Raw genomic sequence first — 13533 nt, 5'->3', positions numbered from 1 at the left:
ATAGATAGATAGATAGATAGATAGATAGATAGATAGAGTTCTAAGTATATACATGTGATGTTTGCTATCTCCACAGCAATTTCCCTTTGGAACAAACTAGCATTTATTCATTCCCACCCCACCCCCCACCCCACCCAGACTGTTTTACATACCAAATCTGGTTTGAGTCTGAAGGCCAAAGGAAGAGCATAAAACATGGAATGCATAGTTGTTAATACCGAAGAGCTCCACGACTGACGAACCTCCCGACTTCTAGGAATGCGATGGAGGGTGAACTTCGAAAAATGAGAGAAATAGACAAATTTACACAGAGGAATCATTCTAGTATTAGCACATTCCATAAAGGTACTATGTTTTTCTATTGTTGTAGTCCAGTAAACCTCCCATCTTCACAATCAGGAATAAACACAGGAGAAGCTCCTGCTGGGTTGAGCTTATTGTTTTGTAAGGCTAACCCAAGACCTTATTTTGCTAGAGGAAAAGAACACAATGTTGTTCCCTCCTATTTCATGTAAAAAAGCCCATTAGACTGACAGATGGATTTTTTTAACACTGATGATGTGAGAGCATCCTCCACAACACCTCAAAGCAGCAGACTAGCTTAAGGCAAAATACGTGGCACACATCATTCTACATCACGTTGTTGCCACCCCCAACATGTGCTAGTAGGGCCAGCCCTGTTATTTTGAATGGACTCCACAGTACATCCTTAACTACAGGAGATATTTCCACATATCCCGAAGTTAACCTAAATAGACTGTCATCTTCCTTAGGGTTTTCCCCACCCTCCAAAGCAGCACCCCAACAAATGATTATAATAGTTAGGTAGTTTAGTTACAGCCTCAAGATCTAAGGCTGAGGTAGGTACAAAATTAAGGACCATGGCTAGCAAAGAACATGTCTGTATTTAACAGCTCACTACTAGTATCTAGAACGCAACAAGAAACACCATGCAGACAAATCAGTGGATGAAGAGTGCCCATCCTGTTCATTTAGCCTGCTTGGCTTTTGTGCTGCTGATGGAGTCAGGCAAGGATTTGCAACATACAGCCCACAAGGAAGTCTGTGTTGGCCATTTTTGTGGGCTGTACAGTGACATTTCAGTGACAACCTTGGTACTAGTGGGCACTTCAGTGGTGCTCACTGGCAAATATGCATCTGTGTGGCATCCAACGTGTTTGGAATGGACCCCCTGGAAGTTGTCTCTTCCTGGAGAAAAAAAGGTTTACACTTCACCTCTTTTGATCCATGTTGGACTGCTTGGCATTTACTTTTTGCTGGCCTTCTAAGAGGTTAGCATTCTGACCTTGAAAGACAAGGCTTCTCCACTTGCCTATCTGTGAACAGCATGGAAATGAATGATAACACCCTCTTCATGGGTTAGAAGAAAAATTCTATTTAGTAACATCTTAAAGGTTTTTTTTAACAAAGCTGGAACTGATGAGAAATTATTATTAAACTAGTTTCAAAATGCAAAATAGATGTTCCTTGCCTTGCTTTTGAACAGGACTCAACTAAATAGCAGGCATAGTACCTGAACTGTTATCTCAGTGCCCCACCTGGTGGACAACAATATGCACTGTTAGCCACATAACAGTAGAGTTCAAAGGCTTCTTGGCTTTGAATTCAAGAACAGGGTACCTTTGAACATATCCTGAGTTTAGGAATTTGCTTTCCATACCAAAACTGAATGCACATTACATTCACACACAAGAACACCCCTAATTATCCCAAAGATCACAAGTGAGGTGGGACAAGTCATTTCATTGCTGCTGTCGTTAAATATCTGGGAATCAGAAATTTTTGACCACTGACAGCAAATGACCCCAAAATCTATCATTAGATTCAACCTTCCTTTCACCCTTGCATTACATTAACTACATGAGGTTTTTAAAATGTCCTGTTTTGACCATTCTCAGCCACATTTTTCACCGGCAGTACTCAGTGGAGGATGTTAGATTTTACTGCAGAGAATTATTTCAAGATCTGTTTTACATCTTTCCAAATTATGATTAAGGTGAAACAAGAATATACAAATTGCTATTTCAGAACATCAAATGTCTATCTAACCTACTACTCTGTATGCAATGGGAACCTCAAAAGAGATGTGCAGCTGTGATAGCACTCTCTTGGGTTATGCCCATACCTGGAAGGCACCTGAAATGTCACGGCTCTGAAGGTGGCCACCTACAAGCATGGTGCTATGTATATGCACCTAATCCTTGTGTTGAAGTGGTAAACAGCAGAACATATGAAAATCCTTGCTCGATTAGAACAAAGGCCACCTAGCTAGGCTAGCATTTGGTTCCCACAGTAAACAGAAATAACAACAAAGAAAGCAAATATTGGTGAGTAATCACAACAGAAAAAACAACAGAGGTGCCATATCAAAAACAAGTGAGATTATAAGAATAGAATAATGTATTCCCAACATATACAACATATAGAATACTATTTTTGTTTGTTATTAACTGCTGTCAAATTGAGTCAACTTCGACACATGGCAACCATAACAATGAGTCCCTCCTATCATCAACCATCCTACTAAGGTCTTGCAGGGATCATTTTTAGTGCAACGATGCAAATCATCTCACTCATACAGTCCGGGTTTGTTATTCACATTATGGAACTGCATCGATGCACATCTTTGCAACTTCAGTTGCTCACAGGTGCAAACATTTGCATTAAGATGGAGCCAACAATGTGAATGCATTTTGAACATGTTGAAGACATGCAGCGTTATATCCCGGGTTTATTCGCATCAGTTATTCACACTACCGATGATGAGGATCTTTTTTAAAAACTCGGGGGAAAACCTGATATTGATTATCGCAGGTTGAGTGGTTTTTTTTAGCAGCCCCTCCAAACTTAATTGGGTGCATTCGGGATGTGAATGAACAATAGAGATTCAAGTCGGATTCATCCTGGATTATTTTCACAGTGTGAATAACCTTGCAGATTCAGAGCCATGGCCTCTTTGCTTGAGCCTGGAATATGGCCTTTCTCTTTTCCTAGTGCCTTCTACCTTACTAAGTATTATTACTATACTATACTATACTATACTCAAAACATATATATAATAAAAAATACAACATATAGGACAATATAATCAAATCATATATACAATACAATGAATTTCTGGATAATATTCATCTTGACCGAAAGGGTCTTCTTCACAGATTAGATACCTCTGATTAGAGAAAAATCTAAACATATTTTTTGAAACAATGGAAATTATTTATAGAATATATACAGAAGAGGGTGATACAATGGTAATTAGTTTTAGTAACTGATGCTAAAACAGATAAAGTAAGAACTGGAAGTTTAAAGCTAAGATCACAGTTTGTGGATTAGAAATGTTAAAGTAGAATTATTTAATTGCTTAGCCATGTATGATATTATATCATTTATAACAGATATATTATATAATATTATAATATTCAATATAATACATAATAGATATAATATATAAGAGAGCCAGAGTGGCGTAGAGGTTTGAGTGTTGGGCCGTGACTCTGGAGACAAGGGTTCAAATTCTGGCTCAGTGATGGAAACCCACTGGATGACCTTAGGGAAGTCACACACTCTCACCCTGAGAGGACGGCAATGGCAAACCCTCTCTGAAGAAACTTGCCAAGAAAACCCCATGATAACCTTAGGATCATCGTAAAGTTGAAATTACTTGAAGATGCACAACAACATCAGCATCATATGATAAGAGGAAATGGGGAGGATTAAATTAACAATCATGGCAGAAGAAAGTTAAAAGTCTTTTATGGTGTCTATTGTTAGTATATTAATTATAAGTATGTGTTTATTGTCTGCAAGTGTAAATAGTAATTGCATTTTTTTCTTTTTTAGTAGTGTGTATTTATTTGTTTTAACAATAAGTTTTGAAAAGTATGGAGAATATTTACAGCAACCAGTTCTGAGAACAAACCTTCATCTCTATGATACATAAATGCTCCTAATCATTTAACAGGAACAATATTATCATAATAGAAGAATTCAAAGATGTAGCTGTATTAGTTTGTAGAATCTTTTAGTTAGTCTCAAAGGTGCTACAAGATGTCTCTACAAATATTCTCACAAGCAAGACTACTGCATAAGTAACACAATGATAGATTAACAAAAATACATAATAAGAAAGCAACTAAGAAATAAAAATAGGGGGGGAAAGTAACCAAGCATGAAAGTTATACTGCATATATACATTCTGTACTGTAATCCCACAATTGTTGTGTGACTTCAAGTTGTTTCTGACTTATGGTGACCCTAAGGCAAACCTACCATGGGGTTTTCTTCGCAAGCTTCTTCAGAGGGGGGTTGTGATTCCCTTCCTCTGGAGCTGAAAGTGTGCGACTTGCCCAAAGTCAGCCAGCAGGTTTCTATGGCCAAACCAGGATTCGTACCCTGGTCTCCCAGAGTCTCAGGAGATTATCGCATGGGAAAACAGGTGTAGGTTACATGCTGTTTGTATCCATCTCCGACGGATCTTACCGCACTGCCCCATGCCAGGGCAGGAGGCAGCCCGTATGCAACCCAGGCTTCTCTGGCACCTTTTCAAGAATGGAAAAATCCCGTTATGGTGTCCTCCAACTTTACTGTCTGGTCAAGAACTTTAGCTGACATGCTGAAGTACAGACGGCTACATTCTCATGTCCACAAAAGACAACCACTGCAGAGTAGCTACCAATGCCATGTTCCTAATTACAGCATAATTGGACCACACTGTGGCATATTCCTGCAGGCAATCTCTAAGATGATGTGGGTGCTTTCTGCTCTGAACCAGCACCTCCCATCTACTAAACATCTTTAACGTATGCCATCTTTTCCACAGTGCTGGAAGAGACCCAGAGAATTCTCTAACTGAAACACATATTTCAACCAGCTTCATTGTATTCTAAGTGACTTAATGAAAGTTTTGCTTTGATTAGCAGAAAAATATATAACAGTGCCCAATGCTGGGTTTGTCCCAGCATCTTGCAATCATAGTTACAGTATTTTGTCTTAAAAGATTAGCTTTCCATACTCCAGAATATGGCTTAATCTTTTTTTTAAAAAAGGCCAGAGATAACAGATAATGCCTTAGCTGCCAGCTCTCACTCCCATCCAAGCCTCTGTTTTTCTGTTTATTTCCCTCTTATATATGCTAAGAATGTTCAGTCTTAGCCTTTGGAATGTTTTAACCAAACAACTATAAGCAGGAATTTTAGTAATGCTGGTGAGAAAAATGCTGTAAATCTTCTCTGTTGTTACCTGGACTAAATCTGGAGGTCTGGTTTACCACTGTGTTATAATCTTTACGTCATTTTGCACCTTGAAATATAATTTCAGATAGAATAGTCCAGATCCAGAGATCTATGAGGACACCAGCAGATATCATGTAAGTGTGTTCACCTACTAACAGAAAATGAGGGATTATTAGATGTGTAGTATTGTCATTGTCAAATTACCTGGCGGCTGAGGAAAGAAGAATGGACCTGGTACAATCAGCTCTTCCAAAGTGTTGAGGCTGAAGGAGGAATGGAACACTCTGTCCCTCCTCTGTGCTCCAAAGAGCAAGCAGATAAACCACCCCAAAAGGAAAGCACTCTTCTTCTCCACAGACCCACCAGCAGGCTAGTTATTAATTGATGTTATTAACATTTGTAGACTTATTTACATGATGGACCATCTGTTTTGGTAATATGCAGGCACACATATGCAGGGGGCTCTCCTGGTCACAAAATCAGGCAGGGGAGCCTGATTGTTACTGTTACTGCTATTCAGAAAGGCAACTTGACAAGTTACTTGTTGCTAAGAAGTTAGCACTATTGCTATTATTGTACCATTGGAAAAGAGGATAAAACGCTCTCTCGTTCCCTCAAGTGACCAATTCAGATACCGCACATCAGAAATTCTGGGGAAAATACAAAAGACATTATAAGGTAATTCTTCCCACTGTGACATGAGGTAGCGGTAGACACTATTATGATCCTTCCTCCTTCCCCTTCCATTGCTCAGACTAGGTAAGCACAAATACACACAGAGGCAACCTGTTACAGTTTCACTGAAAATGGTTCCCTACCCGAAAACTGGAGTTCCTATCCACAGCCAAAATGCAATCTGCAGTGACATGCTGTCGCTTTTGGTCACCAGAAATGGCAAGTGGAATAGCATGCTATGCCCCTTTCTTGCTCCAGAGGAGCCAAAAACCCAGGCACTGTGGCCCCCGGGGTTCTGGACCAAGCTCACCTCTGATCTAGAACAAGATGGGGAATCTTTTTTTTTCCTTTCAAGGTCTGTATGTCCGTATGTCCTGGAGCTAATATGTCAGGGGACTAATGGTAAGCAGGGTTACAGCCAAATGAAAGGTATTCTGAAATTTAAAACAAAAACCCAAAATCCAAAAATCACAAGCATTTTGGATAAGGGAGACTCAACCTGTACTCGGCCTCTTTCCTGGGACCTCACAGCTGTTTTCTTCTATAGACATATCTACAATTAAGTGATTAAAACTTATGATTAGTCAACCTAAAGCTAAGAGCTACTCAACAGAAAACTCAACTGAGAATCAGGTGAAAGCTTTTGTCATACATTTAAATAAACATCTTGAAATTCTATTCTATCACAAGGCAATTATTTTGCCCACTCAACTCACCAGCCCCCCAAGGCAATGCATAATTTTAAAAAACACTTTAAACACATCAAATAAATAAGTAAAACCCAATGAAAAATAGTTCAAACATTTCAAACTGGATTATTTCTGCAGTGTGTTTCTGGACAGGCCCATAAGGGAGAAAGCAGTCTTTCAGATATCCTAGCCTCTATGCTGTTTTCCATTTTTGTTTTCACTTCATTTCATTTTACTCAGATACCAGTAATATTTTTTCTACATTATGTGGAAGGGGGGCAGATGGAGACTTCCTTGTTCTATTTCCATGCCAAACAGTACATATAAGAAAAAGCTTTTTTCTTTTATAGCTTTTTAATATTTTTATAGCTGTATATATAGATGGGAATAAAAACTCCATCTTTGAGATCTAAGACAGAACTGTAATGGAGATCAATTACTTCAGTTCTCACTGAAGGCCCAGCCCTTAGGATTTGACAGGAACTAGATCAGATGGGAACAGGAAACAAAAGTCAACCAAACAGTCTCAAGCAATATTAATTGTTACAAAGTAAAGGACACTTTGGCAGAGAGAAGTGCATGCCTGAAGAACGTTTTTCAAGGAAAAAACCAACAAACAAATATAGCATGTAACAACAGCAAAAACGGAAACCTTCAGAAGCTAGTCCAAGTCAAACATAACTTTCATATCCTAGAGTTTTGGTTACACAGGACTTGTTAGATACTTAAAAGAAAACAGATGGGTGCTAATATACATATACAAAAGATCGTATCAAGTAAATTCAACCCTTCTTTCTTTTTTGCTATTATTACACGTAGCAAGAGATTGAAAAGAAAGATTTCTTTGTGTGGTTCCCCCTGCCCCTAAGTTTCTCATTGCTGTACAAACTGGATTGGGAATTGGATCAATCCCACAGTGAACAGATTAAAGCCATTGGCAAAGCTGCAATGAAGCTTAACCATTACTCAGATGTGTGCTGAAGTCAGATACAAAGTTAGGAATGTGCATGTAACACCTCAATCCTAGGGCTTGCTATGCAAGCCCACTAAGTGTTTACAATATGGCTAACCAGGTGCTAAAGGAAGACTGTGCAAAAGCAGATTTGAGTAAGTTCCCCTTTTTTGGACCACGGCTCCCAGCAGCTTTGCCATTGGTTATGCTGGCTGGGGTTTCTGGGAACTGTAATCCAAAGAGTAACTTTTTTGAGTTCTGCAAGTGTTGGTAGTAGACGGATATGCTTATGATTCATCATATTATATGAAAGCAGATGTAAAGGCAGGCGAGCTGAATGTGTCTTTGAACTTACTGATGTGTGCTGAAGATGAACAGCCCCCTTTCAATGCAAATTTATCAAACAAATGGAAAAGCAACTTTATTCAACAGTGCTAGCCATTCCAACTGAAACTAGAAAGAAAACCCTTCCTGACTGCATATCTCTCCATTGTGTTGTTGCTGTTGTTAGCTGCCTTCAAGCTGACCTTGACTCATGGCAACCCTGTGAATAAGAGGTCACCAAGCCCCCCTATCCTCTACCTTTCGGCTCAGCCCATGATCTCCCAGATGTGAGTCTATCCATCTGGAGTATGGTATTTCTCTCTTTCTTCTGCCCTCTACCTTTACCAGCATTATTGTATTTTCTATTAAGCTGTACCTTCTCATGACATGTGTGGTATTTCACACATTGCCTGGTAAATGTATGTGAAGCTGGCAAAAGTGAAACAAGGGGCTCATGTACACCAGCTAGAACACTCTGGGCTGCTCCCAGAGTATTCTGGCCTCAGAGATGCCCTGGATTCCTCCTGTTATCTCTGCACCCTGTAGCGACACTGGGCAGCTGTCTATACATGTGTCCTGTGTTACCTGGCGCTCCCACTGCTGGCACAAGTCACTCCTTCTGCGGTCAGAAACAAGGTGCCCAACATCAATCACATGTCTGGGCGCCTCATTTTGACCTCAGAGGGAGTGATCTGCACCAACAATAAAGGCGACAGGCAACACAGTATGATGTATGTGTAAACAGCCACCTGGTGTTGCTGTGGAGGGCTCTGGATTTTCTTACATAATCCAGAATAGAAGGTACATTTTAAAAATCCAATATAGACAGGGATTCAGCGGATTTGGTGCAGAACTGGCCTTCCCTCATGAAGACAGTCTGCACTTGATTTAGGGCTTTGGTCCTGCATCATGTATACAGGGTGTTTGGGGGGGGGGGGTAGTGTAATTGGTGCCCACGGTCAGCAAGGTAATGTGCATGTTGGTCAGAAATACTGATTTATTTCTTTGTCAATGTACATGTTGTGTACCTAAACATTTATTCATTAAGCAATTAATGTGAATATTGCCCACTTACATATTAATTGCCCATGATCCATACAGTCACTTTAAATGCACATTTTATTACATGGGGAGGTTGAACATATTAATCAGGAAACATATGGCATCTCTACAGTCAGAGGTTATCTTGCATAGACGAGGAGGGGAACCAAACGTATGGTTAGTCTGTGTTATGGAAGAAAAATATACAGTTTATTAAAGATAAGGAATAAAATATTTCATTCAACTGATTACAGTGAGGCCCTTGGAACTGACAGATATAATACATTCTGGAGATCTTATTAAGAAACAATTTATGTTGACAAGCAATTTAAATGACCAAAATATTAAGAAATACCAACAGCAACTTACCAAGGAATTGGAGAACATTTCTGCTCTTTTTTGTTCAAAAGAACGGATTTTGTCTTCACTCATTTTATCCGAATCAGCCAAAACATAATGCCTTGGAGAATATGCTTGGGAGAGGCTATTGAGTAGCCTCAAGATTTCTGTGGTGTGTCCTCCTGAAAATTTCAGAAACAAAGTTAGTTTAAGTTAGTAACTTTGGCTTCATACAGACAGGCCAAAATAAAGCTGCTTCCCGCCACTTTGGAGGTATGCTGTTTAAATGATACATGCATCCTAAGAGTCCAGAAGCCACACCAAAGCCACGATCCAATCCTAAGGACTGGAGCACAGCTTTTATGTAGCTTCCAGACTCTTAGGACACATGCATCATTTAAACCGCATACCTCCAAAGTGGCCCGAAGCAGCTTTATTATGGCCTGTCTGTATGGGGCCTATGTGATTTGCTACCTTCAGCACTGGCCTGGAACACACAAGCATGTTCATCTCTTGGTGATCATGATATCAAGTGGTGACTGGCAGGTAACGATGGAGCAATAACCTGTCAAACAGCATAGACAGAATTCTTCTGTCATTTCACATACAATCTTTATATGATCAGGCATTTCACAGATTATCCTCTGAATCTACAAGCTTTTGAATTCACAATAGGTTGGGTAGAATTTCATATTAACATTCTTTAGCTACGGCTAAAATATGATGTATCTTTATAAGATGTTTGCAATGCTCCATCCTCAATATGATGCCCCTTCAAATATTTAAACAGGGCTATCATATTACCTCTTAACCCTCTCTTCTCCAGCCTAAACATACCCAGCTCCCTAAATTGCTCATCATAGGGCATGGTTTCCAGGCCTTTCAACATTTTAGTCACCCTCCATTGGACATGCTCCAGCTTGTCAACATCCTTTCTGAATTGTTGTGCCCAGAACTGGACACCATATTCCAGGCGGGGCCTGACCAAAGCAGAATACAGTAGCACTATTACTTCCCTTTATCTAGACACTATACTTCTAGTGATGCAACCTAGAATCTCATTGGCCTTTTTAGCTGCTGCGTCACACTGGTGATTCATGTTCAACTTGTGGTCTACTAGGACTTCTAGATCTTTTTCACATGTAGTCTTCTTAAGCCAGGTGTTCCCCATCCTAGTTTGTTTTTTGCTGCCGAGAATAGAACATGGAACAATAGATACAAGCTACAGGGAAAGAGATTCCACCTCACTATTAGGAAGAACTTCCTGACAGCAAGAGTTGTTCAACAGTGGAACACACTCCCTTAGAGAGTGGTGGAGTCCCCTTCTTTGGAGGCCTTTAAACAGAGGCTGGATGGCCATCTGTCCGGATGCTTTGATTGTGAATTCCTGCATGACAGGGGGTTGGACTGGATGGCCCTTGCAGTCTCTTCCAACTCTATGATTCTATTATTCTAATTCTGTCAATTTTATCTTCTTTGTCTGTATTTACTAAAGGGAATTGTGCCCTGCTACTATGCTGCTACTGTCATTTGTAGAAAGAAACTAATGACCAAAAATACGGGTAAAAACATGGGGAGATGCTTCCTACTAAATCAATCCCTCACTTGCTTTAGCCATATTGCCTGAAAGATTTGCAATTCAAAAAAGTCCCTTTCCATCCAAGGCAGGACTGAAAAATACTATTGTGAGATGCCAGAGAATGTATTGAAGACCTGAAGTATGCAAACCATGAATACTGTTTCTGGTAGGAAATTCAAGTGAGGAGCACCATCAAAACCGCAGCCCAAATAGGACAACTGAAAAACTCAAGGAAAGTACTGCAATGCTTGGGGAGGTTGTTTTTTTTTTTTTCCTTTTAGCATAAGCTTATCCACTCAGGTCTCCAAAGCATTACTGTACTTGATTTGTAGAGAGTCACCTTAGTTTATAGATTTGGGTGTGTCAGTAATGACAAGTAAAGTTTCTACCAGGTGTCATTGCCTGGAGTTTTCTGCCATTCGTGATTCCAATTCTGCCCAAGAATTTAAAAGAGTATGTTGTTGTTGCCACTAGGAGGGGTAGGGGATTTAGATTTTTCTATTACATATGGAAGAACTGGGTTTTATCGTTACAGCCCCAGAGAACACAATCTGTGTTTCAGAACACAAGGAGCATGTCAGCTCCTGAGAAAGGGAGAAACTTGTGCCTTGTCTGCAACAGCTGCTGAGAGATCAAAAAATGGGCATCAAATTCCCCTTGGTCGGATTACACAGCACAGGTCCTTCATGTGATGGTACATTTTGCAATCATAATGTACACCTTTCCCAGGACACTGCTGTGATCTGTATTCCAAATACGGTCATAGCCACCACTTAGTATAGGACAGCCTTCCCTGGCATGGTGTACTAGTTTGAGCATTGGCCCACAGCTCTGGAGACCAGGGTCCAAATCCCTGCTTGGCCACGGAAACTCACTGGCCTTAGAAGCCACATTGTCTCAACCTCAGAGGGAGGCAAAGGCAAACCGGCTCTGAATAAATCTTGCTAAGAAAAACCCATCATAGGTTTGCTGTGTATGTGTGTATACCTTCGGGTGTTGTGCAAACTTATGGCAACCCCAGGGGTTTCAGAGGGGTTTCTTAGGAGTAAAAATAAAATCATAATCCAGTATGAGACTGCTTTAACTGCCCTGGCTCAATGCTAGGGAATCCTGGGAATTGTAGTTTTGTGAGTTTTTTTTTTTATTTTACTTACGCTCAGGAGTTGAAAATTATAGTACTGAAACGAACTGAGGGCAAAGTTTGTCAGGATGAAGGATGCAGGTCATGTCAAATTCTCTGCTTTGGAATGTAAACAATTTGGAAATGGCTCCCAACTTATAATTATAACCCAAATAAAGAAAATCCTGCAAGAGACAGTTTAGGGACAGTAAAACAAAACATATAGTAAATGTTTAATTCAACGTAAGCAATGAAAATGTGATTTGTCGTTTCCTTTGTTCAAAACACTATAAAAACTTGATTTGTTTTAGAAGAATCGTGGTCCCAGTAATTTGGAATATGAATTTCCTCTGGGAGCAAATGCTGCAGCTGAAAATAAACCATGTTTCCTTTTCAAACACGACTCCTGGGTCTCTCTAAGGAAAAGTAATCCACAATAGATTTGTGTAACATTTAGTCTTCTCTTCTCTGCCACAGAGAGCCCTGGTGTCACAACAAACTACAATTCCCAGGATTCCCTAGCAGCACTGAGCCAGGGCAGTTACAGCAGTGTCAAGGAACATGCCAAGGGGGTCTTCTTGCAGCACCTTTGAGACTAACTGGAAAGAGAGAAGCTGGTAGGGAGCCTGAGCTTTCCAACACTTGAACCCACTTCCTCAGGTGCAAGTAGGCTCAAGTCCAGAGAAGCTCATAGAACCATAGAGTTGGAAGAGACCTCAAAACAGGGCCATCATCCAGTCCAACCTCTTGCCATGCAGGAATACATATTCAAAGCACTCCTGACAGGTGGCCATCCAGCCTCTGTTTAAAGACCCCCAAAGAAGCAGACTCTCTCTTTTAGTGAGTCCTTTCAAGCCCCGTATTTCCAGCCTAGGCCTTTGCATTGACAATAAACTACAGCTCCCAGCATGCCTCGCGAAAGCAGCCTCAGCGATGGCCCGCTTCCGCCTTACACAGAGCCGGCCGCGTTGCCTGCTGGGTATTGTAGTCCTGGCGGCCTCTTCTGCCACTGCCAGGCCCAAAGGCTTACCGGAGCCGGCCACCGCCAGGACCTTGACGTTGGCGTCGGCAGGGCCCCGTCTCTGGAAGAAAGGCCCGAGGAGGAAGAGCAGGAGCAGAAGGCAAAGGAGGGCGGCCACGGCGGCCCCCAGCAGCATTGCGAGGAAGGGATTCATAGGAAGGCCATTGATAGAGGAGGCTGTGTAGCACACTACGGGAGCCGAGAGGGCTCAAAAATGATCAAGAGTTCGCTACTCTCACACTGCTGTAACTCTTTGTTTGGCTCAAGGCTATAGAATTCTGGGAGGTGGAGTTTGTTGTCCGCTCTGGGCCCCACAACAAACTCCAACTCCCAGAATTCCATAGCCTTGAGCCAAACAAAGAGTTAAAGCGGTGCCAACCCGGGTTTATTTCTCCATGTGGATGCACCCTTCACTGTACTGATACATATATAACACAGTGTTTTAATGGCAATATTTCCTCAGAGGAAACACCATGTTTTTACCTGAGAGGACACCTCTCTAGGAATCACTAGGTCCTCCAGTGCAACTCAGTGGTAAATA

At 40.9% G+C, this 13533-nt stretch overlaps 1 protein-coding gene across 3 annotated transcripts in view; it reads right to left on the bottom strand.

The window, feature by feature from the left end:
* Positions 1 to 13159, bottom strand: part of ALG14 (ALG14 UDP-N-acetylglucosaminyltransferase subunit) — a 50748-nt gene extending 37589 nt beyond the window's left edge. For all 3 annotated transcript variants that reach the window (XR_016280500.1, XR_016280501.1, XM_089515692.1), the window contains exons 1-3: positions 13002 to 13159; positions 9303 to 9454; positions 153 to 275 (exon numbers count right to left, since the gene is read on the bottom strand). Coding sequence is in view for 1 of the 3 variants with exons in the window: in XM_089515692.1 (XP_089371818.1) it covers positions 153 to 275; positions 9303 to 9454; positions 13002 to 13146 (420 nt within the window). In the remaining 2 variants the exon portion in view is untranslated. The remainder of the gene's footprint in view (positions 1 to 152; positions 276 to 9302; positions 9455 to 13001) is intronic.
* Between the last annotated feature and the right edge of the window lie 374 nt (positions 13160 to 13533).

Source organism: Sceloporus occidentalis, unplaced genomic scaffold, assembly GCF_023333645.1.
Source record: "Sceloporus occidentalis isolate IW3139 unplaced genomic scaffold, rSceOcc1.0.p SCAF_3, whole genome shotgun sequence".
In the NCBI taxonomy this organism is placed as follows: Eukaryota; Metazoa; Chordata; class Lepidosauria; order Squamata; family Phrynosomatidae; genus Sceloporus; species Sceloporus occidentalis.
This window is presented reverse-complemented; position numbering and strand designations above follow the sequence as displayed.